We start from the raw sequence: 15,000 nt of genomic DNA on the forward strand, positions 1-15,000 counted from the left end.
ATACAGCTTCAGAAACTTATGAGGGGGATTTAAATAGTGAAAACTGTGGCCATTAATCATCTGACCTCCATAGACCTTCCTTATGTCAAAAAAAGAAAAAAACGTCTAATCGTACACAAATCTCAAGGTAAAAATGTGTCCAAGTATTAAAGAGGTTAATCGCGTTAACGGGATAGGTTACTGTTAATTTTCGTACTAAAAGAAACATACTTGATACATGTAAATACCCAAAGTAGAGCACTATCTATTTTCTCTCTTTTCAAAACTATCTACCTATAAGCCAGTCTCTTCAGTTTAACTCCTTCAGTACTGGGACGCTTTTTGACCTTGAGTTTTGGGGTATACGATTAGACGATTTTATTGACATTAGGAAGGGTCTATGGAGGTCAGAAGATTAATGGCCACAGTCTTCACTATTTCAATCCCCCACATGAGTTTCTGAAGCCGTATAAAACCACCAAATACTAAGCAGAATGAATATGGAAACGCGACATGGTACTGAAGGGGATAAATACGAAAAAAAAAAATGAAAACTCTTAAATCTTTTCCTTCTCACCACCTTTTCCTTCACCTTTACCATCGTCGTCCCCTTAACCACCATTACGCTCACCCTCCAGCAACACGCAGCTCTTGCAAGGAAATGAATATCACTGCAGTGGCCTGATTAAAGACTAATTGTGCGTCCGTGTGAGTGTAGCGCATTAGAAGAAAACGAGAGGCGGAGTAGTAGTTTTTAGGTCACGTTTTTCATTCAAGGTCAGACGAGAGAGAAGCTCAACTAGACTGTCTCCTCATTACCTGAACTACTCACTCCTGACGATGGTAATTACACGCACAGGTGAATTGAATTGAAGGCTACCTGATAATGGAGTCTTACCTGCCATTTACTTTTTCCCTTTCTTTTTACAGTGAAAATGTAAATAATAAGGAATACAGATAGAAGAGAGAGAGAGAGAGAGAGAGAGAGAGAGAGAGAGAGAGAGAGAGAGAGAGAGAGAGAGAGAGAAACGTACCAACACATCAAATATAGGACAAGTTTATATCTCTTGTTCTTTTTTTCTTACACCACTAGCGAAAGTTTACTGTCATCGTGTATTAATCGCCACACACACACACACACACACACACACACACACACACACACACACACACACACACACACACACACACACACAGTTGCCACTTGTTACCTACTGTGAGTGGAAGTGAAGCTTGTTACTCCGCCTCAGTGATAAACTTGTCGCCCTCACCACCTTTATCTTCCCCTCTCTCTCTCTCTCTCTCTCTCTCTCTCTCTCTCTCTCTCTCTCTCTCTCTCACATACACACATACACGTGCACACCACTTAATCAGTCCACTTTATTTTAATCAACACCATTTTATTTACTCCACGTGAGAGAGAGAGAGAGAGAGAGAGAGAGAGAGAGAGAGAGAGAGAGAGCAAAACCGACACAGGCAAAGCAAGAGAAGAGGCAAGCTGAAGCAGAGACCAATCGTAGTGTCAGAGAGGCCACAAATAGCTCATCATTGGCTCTCTCTCTCTCTCTCTCTCTCTCTCTCTCTCTCAGTCCATAACCCGGCCACCAGCGAGGCTATCTCCTGATAAGAGACTAGCCACTGGAGGTGTACTCGCACTCAACAATAACAGTAGTGGTGGTGGTGGTGGTGGTGGTGGTGACGGTGGTAGTAGTAGTAGTAGTAGTAGTAGTAGTAGTAGTAGTAGTAGTAGTAGTAGAAGTAAAGTAGAAGTACAACAACAACAACAACAACAACAACAACAACAACAGCAACAACAACAACAACAAGAAAAAGAAAAAACAGATGAAGGAAAAAAAAAAGTAGTAGTAGTAGTAGTAGTGATTTGAGGAGGAGGAGGAGGAGGAGGAGGAGGAGGAGGAGGAGGAGGAGGAGGAGGAGGAGGAGGAGGAGGAGGACAAAGCAGAACAAGGAACAACAGAACTTTAGGTCCCTGCTCGGCTGTTTGATGATAATGAAAATAAAAGCCCCAAAGGAGGAGGAGGAGGAGGAGGAGGAGGAGGATGTTCCCTAATGCGTCCCAAAATGCTCCTCAGCTCCTCACTGCTCCTACTCCCCTCCTGCCCCATACACTCACGAGGGAGCACCACTACTCAGCACAATGAGTCAAAATAGATGCATTTTTAATATTAAGATATCTGGTAATAATTTAAGTTGCTGTGATGAGAGAGAGAGAGAGAGAGAGAGAGAGAGAGAGAGAGAGAGAGAGAGAGAGAGAGAGAGAGAGAGAGAGATTAATTCAAATTCTATATATACAATTAATTAAATACAAGACAGTGGTAATTTAGTCACGCTTCTCTACCTTCTCAGTCTTCCAAGCCATTAATAGCCCTCCCTCTCACTGACAGTAAAACACAAACAACGTTAATAAGCGGTCTCCACCCGAAAGCCTCAACTTAAGTCATTATTTCTTTGTGAGTCGAGAAGATTTACAGCAAATGTAAATTCTTTCTTGTTCTTCTCATTATATTCCTTCACACAACGCCATGACTTTCTTGTACCGGGGTCCACTGCATTCACTATCCTTTCTGCGGCCGCTCCATCACGCCATCTCAACGGGATCACATAACCACCACATTTTTTTTTCTTTCCGATCTTTCTTTCTCTTCTCTAGTTTGGTCAGGTTACGAGTCTCACAGTTTTGACTCACATTACTTCCATATTTTTATCCGAACTCCCCTTCCCTTCTCTTCTCTTCCCTGGTTAGGTTACGAGTCTCTCTCACAGTTTTGGCTATCATAAAGTTTTTTTTTTTTCTCAATGTTCATCTCTTTTAGTTAACTCTCTTGAACCTGTTCGGGAACTGGCACCTCAGTGGGCCTTTTTTATTGTTTTTGTTGCCCTTGACCAGTTTTTCCTTCTTACATAAAAAATAAATAAATAAATAAACCTTTTGGAATGCAGAGATGGAGCATAGTGGTGATTCAGAATACTGCACTTAATATAAAAACAAGGGTACTATAAATTGACCACCTCTAGAAACTCGTATAACTTCAACTAAACTCTTTTGAATTAATCTCTTCAGTACCAGGCCGCGTTTTTATATAAATTCTGTTCACAATTTGGCGATTCTATACCCCTTCAGAAACTTATGTGGGAAGTAAAATAGTGAAGACTGTGGCCATTAATCTTTTGACCACCATACACCCTTGCTAATGCAAATAAAATCGTCTAATCATACCCAAAAAAACTTGGTAAAAATGCGTCTCAGTATTAAAGGGGTTAAGTTGGAGATAAAGCATAGAGGTGTTCTAAAATACGATCCTTATTACTCCAAAAAACAAAAGTGTACATTGACTCACATTCTCGTGGTCCATGTGCTTCAACATACGCAGCTCTCTATAGGTCCTCTTGGCGTGGATGTGGGTCTGGAAGGGCCGCGCTAACTTCTTGATGGCAACCTTGGTGTTCGTCTTCTTGTCCATCGCTGAGCTGCGGGGAAGGAAGGGAGAGAAATGCTGTTATCGGTGGTGGTAGTGGGGGAAGGCTAGTTGTCGTATACCTACAAGAAACAAACAGAAATACTGGCCATGAGATTCTCATTAGATTAGAAAGGCTGGCTCTCTCTCTCTCTCTCTCTCTCTCTCTCTCTCTCTCTCTCTCTCTCTCTCTCTCTCTCTCTCTCTCATCACTTCAACCAAATATATACTGTTGCATTATTAAAATGGTGAATTCATGATACAAATGATGATAGTAGTAGTAGTAGTAGTAGTAGTAGTAGTAGTAGTAGTAGTAGTAGTAGTAGTAGTTGTTGTTGTTGTTGTTGTTGTTGTTGTTGTTGTTGTTGTTGTTGTTGTTGTTTTGATGTTTTTAGTAGTAGTAGTAGTAGTAGTAGTAGTAGTAGTAGTAGTAGTAGTAGTAGTAGTAGTAGCAGTAGCAGAAGAAGCAGAAGCAGAAGAAGAAGCAGTAGTAGTAGTAGTAGTAGTAGTAGTAGTAGTAGTAGTAGTAGTAGTAGTAGTAGTAGTAGTAGTAGCAGTACTAGTAATAGCAGTAACAGTAATAGCAGTAACAGTAATAGCAGTACTAGTAATAGCAGTACTAGTAATAGCAGTACTAGTAATAGCAGTAACAGTAATAGCAGCAGCAGTAGCAACAGCAGTAGTAGTAGCAGTAGGAATAGAGAACTTCCAGGAACACACACACGATAGCCAAATAAGAAAGTAATGTGAGGTTAATGTGTGCAGGCGAGGCAGGGAGAGGCTGGGCGGGGGTTGGGGATGGGAGAGGCCAGGCCAGGTAAGCCCGTCCCTGGGTTACCTAACAGATGAGGACACGGAAGCCACATCATGCGACCATCGACCTTACAGCACCTGCTCTTAATTAACTACAGACAATCACAACTCTTACTTTGTTTATTACCTGACAGAACGCTCAGGTACAGAACTTCCTATGCTGTTTTGTTGTTATGTCTTGTTTTTTTTTTTTTATTTCAACCCTTTGAGAACCATGACATGTTTCCATATTCATTCTGGTTACTATTTGATTTTATACAGCTTCAGAAACTTATTTGGGGTATTAAAATAGTGAAGATTGTGGCCATTAATCTTCTGATCACCACAGACCCTTCCTAGTGTCAATAAAATGGTCTAATCATACTCAAATCTTAATGTAAATATGTGTTCAAGTATTGAAAGGGTTAAGGAGAGTGTGTGTGTGTGTGTGTGTGTGTGTGTGTGTGTGTGTGTGTGTGTGTGTGTGTGTGTGTGTGTGTATTCATGTGTTTTTCTTGCACTCCTCTTAACATTTGTATATCAGATAATCTAGTTTTATTGCCATTTTCTCGCCTCTGTATCTCAATCTCTGGCTTTACCTGTCTATGCTATTGCTGTTATTTACATTATTATTATTTTACTAAGTTTTATTTTCATTTCATTATGTATTTTGTTTTTTCGATGTTACAAATAAATTTCCATGTTTGCAGACAGCGGCAGTAACAGAAAAAGAATTCACTTAAACTTTCATTTTCTTGTCTGTTTTAATTTATTCTTGCATAATTTTTATTACATTATCATTTTCCATTATTACTTTGCCATTATCCTTATCAACTATTTTTGTACATCTAAATACTCTTTCCACTGCTTCTTTGACTGGATATTCCCTGCTTTCCCCCCCCCCCTTACTTTATCATCTGCTTCTTTCACTGTAAATTCCCTGCTTTTTTCTTTTTTTTTTTTTTACTTTATCAGCAATATTCTTAAAAGTCTTTCTTCACACTATCTTCAAAAGTTCCACTCGAGCTTTTCTGCATTGATTGTAATATCTACACTTAACTCATTTTACTCAATCTTACATACTCTATATAAAAAAGGATCTATGTACTACCAGATTACATAAGTATGGTAACAATTTTTCTTTTTCACCACCTCGGATTTACTTTTCTTTTAATAGTTTACAACATGTCTATCTCTTTCAGTATTTCCTATCTCATTTACCTTGTGTTTATTCATTTTGTTTTGATTTCACACTCTATTTCTCTTATTTCGTCTCTCTGTTCCTAGAATGCTACAAACACTTCCATATGTGATAATACTTTGTACGTTTATTTAACTAACTCTATCTATACTTTCTTCTTAGCTTACTATATTGATCCAAAAGCTTCCCCTTCCTTAATGTCTGCCATGCTGGTATACTCTGACATTTTCTCTCATACGGAACTTTACAAATGCTCACCCATTTTCTTCAACTTCCATGTACCTTTCCTCCTTCAAAAAATGCATATTAATCCTTTTCAGTCTTTTCCCTTCTTTGTGTATACATATAGGTATTTGTGGTCCCTGGCAAGTCTCATTTTCACTTCTAAATCTAAGCAGTTTATCTATAACTAAAAGTTAAGTACATTTACTACAAGCCAAAAGCGGATCTGTTCACGCAGACCTCTATTAGGCGGCCATCACTCTCTCTATTACGTCAGGCATACTCCAGCCTCTTGAAATATCACACCACCTACTTGTACATTCATGTCACTCACTATGATAACCTTTACTCCTTTAATCAAATTTGTTTCCATGCACTTTCTTAACTTTTCAAAAACTTCATTTTCTTTCAGTGCCATCAAAGTTCAACTCTTCCGTCCCTATCTAACACTTAATCACATATCAAAGCTGACCAATCAACACTCACCAAATCTACTCAGGCTTGGTGATCGTTATGATTGACTGTAAGTGTTGTGTGTCCACCAGTTGGGTTGATCTCTACCTGCCCCACACATGGCTACCTACAGTTGTTTTTTTTTTTTTTCATTAAAGGTAAATTACAATTCATAAAATATTACTGGATTTCCAAGAAAATAATAATCACAAATCTAAAAAATCACAAATTACAAGCAAACCTATATAGATACTACTCTCCTTTTTCAGTTAAGTGGAATTTTAAAAGTTCTAAAAAAAGTTCTTCTAAAAATTATAAAGAAAACATTACTTTGATCACACCTTCAAGATTTGCATATAAAGTAAATCTTGATTCAATTTCAGAGATATAAACATTAATAACGACTTATCTCCACATCTACCCAGAATGCCAGCTTGCACACACACACACACACACACACACACACACACACACACACACACACACACACCACCCATCAGTCCTCCCTTCACTCATGCACTGTCTGACCTAGATGCTTTACCCATGCTCATTTATACCTTTCTGTATCCCCTGCAGGGCCAAGCCAGCACACACCACCACCCTCCGTCACCACTGCACTATCTTTCTCATTCACATCCACCAACAGAATCCATAACCTTTCCCTTTCACTACCTCCCATACTCCCTCCTTGTGTACGTCTGTATACCCTATTCTTGTTGATATATCCCTTCAATTTCTCATGTATCTTTTTTTTATGCATGTACTTTGACTTTTTATACTCTGAAGAGCATTCCTTTAACTTGTCATGCATTCTCAAACCAAAACATCATGACAGTCTGTGGCTGACTCACTAACTACACCTTTTATTGTGAGGAGAGCAAAACAAACACTGTTACATAGTCCATTCACCCTTCTTACCTTCTTATCTCAGGTCCCACTTCCCTATCCTCACCTCTGGATCACTGCCATCAAGCTGTGCAGTGTAAGAATGGTTAACACACACACCCGAAGATCGGTCTATGAGCTCTGAGCTCACTCCGTAATGGGAAAGACTGGCTGGGTGACCAGCAGTCGACCGAGGTAAATTACACACACACACACACACACACACACACACACACACACACACACACACACACGAGTCCAGCCGCTTACTGATGAGGTTGGGATGATCACCAAGGCCAGGTTGACTATGGTTGGCCTTGACCGTCTCATCCTGATGTATGTATTTACAAGCACAAAGGAAATGTAAGACTAAATGAATATACAAACCCTATGTACATTTTAAGAAGCTTCAATCCCTTTCAAGTCCAAAGCTAATGTTATAAATGTTCTTTCCTTTCTTACACAGGAAAATATATAAGCTAAGTTCAGATCATGTAGTTGCAAAGATAAATTTTCAAAAGACTCAGTATCTCTGGGAGGTATGAGGTGCTGAACACAATGCACTGCAGCAAGACAAATTATTGCATGGCACAGCACACCTCAGTGATAACAATGCCTGGTGCCTCACACCAAGCAACACACACTCCACCCAACCACACCCCAGTTAGCTTCCTCCTACACCCACCACTGCCTTCACTACACACTCAGACTACAGCATGGCTCAGCATACATTAGTTCTCTACTTATGTTAAACGTTTGATCTGACATCCTTCACTGCCACGTGGCTGAGAGAATGAAAAACAGTTGTAACCTTGGGATGACAAAAAGAGAACCAAATACACATACATCTTTGCTTTCTCCTTAAAACCTCAAGCTTTCAGAATTTTTTAAGCAAGTGCACAGGGAGAGAAAATCATATGCGAGATGGCAGTTTTACACACTTATAACATTCAATACTCCTTCCAATCTGCACTACACACTCCCACTAAGCAGGAAAACATAACTACCTACCATTTGAAACTTCCTGCCTACTTCTGCATTTCCAACTTCCTATGACTTCACTTCATTTAAGAGGAAGGTTTTAAGACATTTATCCCTTTCTTTTGGCTAACTCTCTAGGACCTGCAAGGGGACTGACAACTAAGTGGGCCTTATTTATTTTATTTATTAATTTTTTTATGTTACCTTTAGCTGGCTTTCCTATCTTACATAAAAAAATTAAAAATCTTTCCTTCACCACCAGCATTCACCGCCCTACCCACTGATGCATCACCCAGCCAGGTAAAACAGACCTTGAATACCAACACCTCAGAAATTTAGATCCAATATTATATGAATGTTGACATGCACAGGATGGAGGCAAGGTATGAGAGTTGAGTGTTATCACAAATATAAGAATGAATGGGGAAACGAAGGGAATACTGAGGAGAGCAGGAAAGAAAAGGAGTCATCATAAAAATAAGACAAGAGAAGAGACATTAAAAGAAGGTAATAGAGCAAAGAAAAGATTGAAAATAAAAGGAAGAGTAGAAAAAGTGAAAAAAAAAAAACACAAACAAGACTATAAGAAGTCAAGCATAAAAAAAAAATACATAGAGTCAGACAAATGAATGACAGATAACATAATAGCATACCACAAAACCTGAAAAAAAGGCAACATGACACTCCCCAAAAGAAATATACAAAAACAAGAGAAAGAGAACAAATAGGTAACAGGCAGCAGCAAAATTTACACTGACAAACACATTAATTAACATGGAGACAGTGCAAGCCAGCAGAACTAATGTACAAACAGAAGAAGTAGCATAATTACAAGATTTAGACATAGATATAACAAAAGAGTTAGAAAAGAGGCAGTAAGAGGTCACTCAGTTAAGCAAGGGAAAGATAGACACACTAGCATAATTACCAAAAGATTTAGACATGAGATAACAAAAGACAGTTAGATAAGAGACAGTAAGGGGTCAGTCAGTCAGGTAAGCAAGTCAAACCAAGGTGTAAAATATAAAAGACACGAAATAATAGTTAACCAAGAAGTCAAGATGAAAGAAATGAATGATAACCTACACAAATATAAAACCTAATAGAATAACACAGCAGTAACACTAAAAGGAAGCTAAAAATGAGGTGTGGGGAGCAAAAGACAATGTAGAGGGAGACAGACAGGTGGAAGACGAGAAATTTAAAACAAGGTAACAGGAGCTGGAAAAAAATGAGACAATGTGATAAAAGACACGAGGAAACAAGAAACAGGAGAGAGAGAGAGAGAGAGAGAGAGAGAGAGAGAGAGAGAGAGAGAGAGAGAGAGAGAGAGAGAGAATGGTGTTGAGGCGTGAAAAGACATAGGTAACATGAATCAAATAGGCAAAACGGTGAGATGTAAAGAGAGAGAGAGAGAGAGAGAGAGAGAGAGAGAGAGAGAGAGAGAGAGAGAGAGAGGTAAGGGCAAGGAGCAATAAGGTGCAGGCGCCACCCACCAGACCTGCCCGTACGCCCCAGACCCGACGGGCGACAACATGGTGTATCTTTTCGGCACCTCCCATTCCGTCTTGTTCAGCTCAATTGTGTGGAAGTCCGGCTTAGGCATCGCTCCCGCCCTTCACACTAGGTTTCAGCACTGCACGAACTAGTCCCAGGGCACATAGACCCACAGCGAACGTCCACCGTCACCGTCACACCGTCACAGCACAACTGAGCACCAACCAGCCCCGGGGAACATGTAGCAGGGATGGAGTAGTGTGGGTTGAAATGTGGATGTTGGGAGTGCTGCCATCTGTTCACCGCTGCTATATTCTCAGGCTATAGTTTTAAAGGGGACTTGTGTAGATTTCTTCTTTGGCTGTTTGATTTTGTTTTATTCTATTTATTTATCTCTCTCTCTCTCTCTCTCTCTCTCTCTCTCTCTCTCTCTCTCTCTCTCTCTCTCTCTCTCTCTCTGCGTGTGTGTGTGTGTGTGTAATTTTTTCACCTCGGTCGCCCGCTGGTCACCCAGCCAGTCTTCCCCATTACGGAGCGAGCTCAGAGCTCATAGACCGATCTTCGGTGGGACTGAGACCACAACACACTCCACACACCGGGAAAGCGAGGACACAACCCCTCCAGTTACATCCCGTACCTACTTACTGCTAGGTGAACAGGGGCCACACATTAAGAGGCTTGCCCATTTGTCTCGCCGCACCGGGACTCGAACCCGGCCCTCTCGATTGTGAGTCGAGCGTGTGTGTGTGTGTGTGTGTGTGTGTGTGTGTGTGTGTGTGTGTGTGTGTGTGTGTGATAATTCATATTATAAATAGTACGTAAACAACTTATATTATTTGAAATACAAATAAAACACTGTGTCAACAAAACACGCCGTGACGTACGTGTCATCAGCGACCCACCCACCACCTTCATTGTTGCCTCGGGGCAAGCTATTCAGAAGGCCTGGCCGAGGTAGGGCATAGTGGGGTTCATATAGTTCCAGTGGCATTATAATCTCTTAATTCAGTACTATGCATTTTCATATTCATTATGGTTACTATTAGGCAATTTTATACAGCTTTAGTGACATATGTTGGGATTAGAATAGTAAAGATTTTGGCCATTAATCTATTGACATCCATAGATCCTTCCTAATGCAAATAAAATTATCTAATCATACGTAAAAAATCAAGGTAAAAACGCGTCTAAGTATTGAAGGGGTTAACGCTGGCTGGCTGGTCTCTTTCCAATGTCTTAGGCAAGGGTTAATTGGATGTTTGCAGGTTAACAGATGTCCGTAACCACATCAAGATGACGCATCATCATTCAGCTGCGAAGATTTTATACAAGCCTACATTCTTCTCCGAGCTTTTGTTAAGAATGTTTTAAATGTATTGAGTAAGGTAGGGTATATATTGAGTGAGATATAGTGTATTTCGGGTGGGTTATGTGTGTATTACGCGTGTTTATGATGTGTTTGGTTGTGTGTTTTGCATATGTATTAAGCGTGTTTTGAACATGTTAGGGTGTGTTCTGTGGGTATATTCTGGGTTTTTGAGTGTGATATAAAGTGTTTTGGTCACACACGCTCATCAATAACCTAATCTAAAACACTGCTTATCACCTGTCCTTAACTGTAATACACGTACGGTGACCATAATTCATCACCCCACAAAGGCATGTAAGAAAGCTTTATAAACGCAATCCTCACTGTTGGATCCTGTCACCTGCATGCTAGCACGAACCACAGCTTTCTCTCTCTCTCTCTCTCTCTCTCTCTCTCTCTCTCTCTCTCTCTCTCTCTCTCTCTCTCTCTCTCTCTCTCTCTCTCCTGACAGGTTTTCAAGTTTTTTTTTTTTTTTTACAGTTCAAGTGACAGATTAACGACTTTTCTACATTACTAACATCATTGATTATAGAATTATACTTCCACATATTCTCACATCAGGCCCAGAACATAATCTTAAGGCAATATCACACAGTTGCACAGCACGCATACACTCTGATGTCAAAGCAACAATTAACAACTTCATACAAATTGCTTTACGTAAGGTTGAAATGCAGGGTGTTCAAAATAGCAAACTGCATTATGTAAGTACCAGGAAAAATATTGTTACCCATGCATTTTTACATTTTCTTTGTTAGATCAATGAAAATATGGTCTTTTACACTTCGAAGGTTAACATTAATAATCTCTCTCTCTCTCTCTCTCTCTCTCTCTCTCTCTCTCTCTCTCTCTCTCTCTCTCTCTCTCTCTCTCTCTCTCTCTCTCTCTCTCTCTCTGTGTGTGTGTGTGTGTGTGTGTGTGTGTGTGTGTGTGTGTGTATACATTTCAGCGGTGGACAAACGGTGTTTTTTGCAGATATCTCCTAAACGAATCGTTGGATGAGTATGATATTTCATCACACTACCTTGAACATCCGTTCGTAATTTATGGTTAACATACTTGATACTCTTATTGCGTACTGTCTACCTATTGATCATAAAAAGTGGTCCAGTTTATATATAATATTATTTTGTTGTTAGATACGTTGCTTATTATCCAGCTATACGGCCATTAACAGCAGAATTAGCTATTGCTTTCACGGTCGTTTGACCCACTCTGGTTTTCATGTCCACATATACCAGCAATTGTATTGAATAATATCATTAATGTATGATATGTATGTACATACTGACGTATGTAACTATTATGTAATTACAATAAGGAAAACAAATCAAAGGTGGAAGGTTGATGGTGTGAATTGAGGGTGAGGAGGAAATCAGGGAAGAGGGTCATGCGATACTGGGGTAGAGAAGGAGTGGTCTGGGGATTCTTCAGGGTGGTGGTGGTGGTGGAGGGGTTAGACGAGTACCCAAACACTCGTCCGATTCTGTATAACACCTTTGATATGATGACTGGATTAGGCGTAATATCACTCAGTAAACTCCTCACATAACACATATAGCACTGTGGTATGTTAACCATAAATTACGAACGGATGTTCAGGGTAGTGTGTTGAAATATCATACTCATCCAACTATTCGTTTAGGAGATATCTGCAAAAAACACCGTTTGTCCACCGCTGAAATGTATAGTAGTTATATTTACCTAGTTTTATTGTACAGGGTTCAAGCGGGGCTCATTGTGTCCTGTCTCCATATCTCCACTTATCTTATTTTCTTTAAAGCTATGCACATTATTTGTTGCAACAACATCATTTAATGTATTCCACTTTTTCACCGTTGTATGTGAAAAACTGTTTTTTACCAATATCCTTTACACACTGTCTCTTCCTAATCTTCATTGCATGTCCTTTTGTTCACGTGTCAGCGTGTTCATTCGGTCATTGTATCGAACTAGCATGAATGAAGACGAGATTAATCCCACAGGGCTGAAACAATAAACTTCAATCGTAATCACAAAATACGTTATCTTTAATCAACTTCATCACATTTGCGTGACATAATTTCCAACAACTGGCAAGCCACATGAAAACATCTAGACCTGCTAGTGCTAATATTTAAAGCGATTTGGCATATAAAGTCTCACTCATCCCGTGCAGGCGCAGAAAATTGCTTCATCGTATCGAATCCTCCTTCTGTTTCATTTGACGCCTCGTTGACTAGGTTTAAGGGTGCTGCATATCCTTAACAGACTAGACCATTTGACCAAGGAAATTAAAGAGAGGGGAAGTTTGAAGGAAATACATAAACTCGGGGAAAAGGTTCATTATTATTTCCAAACCAGATGGCAGCAGTGTTTCTCTTCACCTTCCTGGGCTGGAGTCTGATTGTAGTGTTGCCGTGGTGTGCTGTTCGTTACTGTACTTACTCAGGGCTTCCTGTCGAGGGCGTGGAATCAGCAGTGGCAGGAGGAGGGCCGCAGCAAGAGACAAGACCTCGAGACAGCTGAAATATACCGGTAAAACAGCCTTCTCTGAATTCCACTTCGTGTTGGCTCATCCTGGCGTCCTCTACCTTGTGTTTTCTGTTATTAGTTTTTTCTCTTTTTCTGATTTTCATAATTATAATCGTGTTTTTTTTTTTTTTTTTAAAGTTGGAATAGGAGAATGTCCAGTCTTATTCTTGAGAACATTTGCGCCACACACACACACACACACACACACACACACACACACACACACACATATCTAATCAAATTCATACTGACCATTTATTAATGTTCATACAGTGGCGGCGTCAAGAGGGCTTGAGCCCCTCCAATAAAAAGCCAAGACTGAGACTAGACTCCAATAAAAAGCCAAGACTGAGACTAGACTCTAGAGTCTAGAGTGTGTCCATCTTTCTAGTGCATCAACCCTTAACCAACAAAGTGTTTCTCACGTCACATGATGTACTGGCGTTGGATACGCGTGCACCAGAGGTTTCTCACGTCATATTACGTTCTACAAATATACGGTTTTTGCACTAATTGTTTGCCTTGTATGGGCATTAGTTAGTTTCCTAGGAGTACCTTGCGGGAATTCTGGGTTCTTTCCTGCTCCCAGAGCTTACAGTCATGCAAAGTAGACGCTCTCTGCGTGTTTTGAAGAGTATCACACGCTGATACGATCCTAAAAACCATGAACACTACACAACTTGAAATATGTAAATAGAAATAGTGTCAGGAAAAAAAAATGATTATAGTGTAGGAATAATGTAAGCAAGTGTATGCATGTTACCTGTGTGGCTCTTGAGATTGCCAAAGGTTGAATTTATGTTATATGTATGATTGTATGGTACTACTTTGGTGTGTGATCTACACAGACAAGGTGATCTACCATAGTCAAATTTTACTTTGGTATGAGATCTAAGTGTTTCATTTATTCATTATAGCCTAAATAGAATATTCTATATATACAAACATTTATCAAAAATTGAGTTAATAAAGATAAAAGTGATAACAATGATAATAAACGCATCAAAAGTTATGAAACAAAGAGGCAGTGAAACGTATTTAGAGGCAGAGACAGCACTTGCATTACGAATACTATTACAACTACATTGCAGTGCCAATGAAAAGATTCTCATTGCGTCTTTCAAATGAAATGTGGAAATTTAAGAAATTGTAACACTGTTTCACACTGACGTGGAAAATTATGTAGCTAGGTACTTCATCTCCCGAAATTACACAATATATATTAAAAAAACTTTGCTGAACTTTTTATCATAGAGGACTTGTACTGCTGGATATATTATCATATGTTATGTATTAAGTAAACCAAAATAATTAAAACTAATTTAGGTTAATGAACAAATAAATAACGATTATTACGATGCGCGTGACGGAAATAACGATGCAAGGGTCCGCCCAAGCAGTTCCTAGGGTGTGAGGGCAGTGACGGGGGAACCTTAATTGCCACTCCTCACAAGGGTCGCCATGAGCAGTGACCCGCTGCACACCATGCCTGAGCCACTGTCATGAAGTGAGCCCTCTCACTCCCTATGGTACATGTGCTGCAGCAGCCAATAACAGCTCTCGTGAACAAAGGATGACACGTCTCAATTTTGTAAGAAGTAGAACTAGCACAACTGTTTCATCAATTAGGG

At 39.8% G+C, this 15,000-nt stretch overlaps 1 protein-coding gene across 3 annotated transcripts in view; it reads right to left on the reverse strand.

The window, feature by feature from the left end:
* Nucleotides 1-9,731, reverse strand: part of LOC123498536 (mitogen-activated protein kinase 14-like) — a 39,694-nt gene extending 29,963 nt beyond the window's left edge. For all 3 annotated transcript variants that reach the window (XM_045245713.1, XM_045245712.1, XM_045245714.1), the window contains exons 1-2: nt 9,486-9,731; nt 3,339-3,468 (exon numbers count right to left, since the gene is read on the reverse strand). In XM_045245713.1, the coding sequence (XP_045101648.1) occupies nt 3,339-3,468; nt 9,486-9,595 (240 nt within the window). In that variant the 5' untranslated portion in view covers nt 9,596-9,731. The remainder of the gene's footprint in view (nt 1-3,338; nt 3,469-9,485) is intronic.
* Nucleotides 9,732-15,000: the final 5,269 nt, after the last annotated feature.

This window comes from Portunus trituberculatus, chromosome 48 (assembly GCF_017591435.1).
Source record: "Portunus trituberculatus isolate SZX2019 chromosome 48, ASM1759143v1, whole genome shotgun sequence".
NCBI lineage: Eukaryota > Metazoa > Arthropoda > Malacostraca > Decapoda > Portunidae > Portunus > Portunus trituberculatus.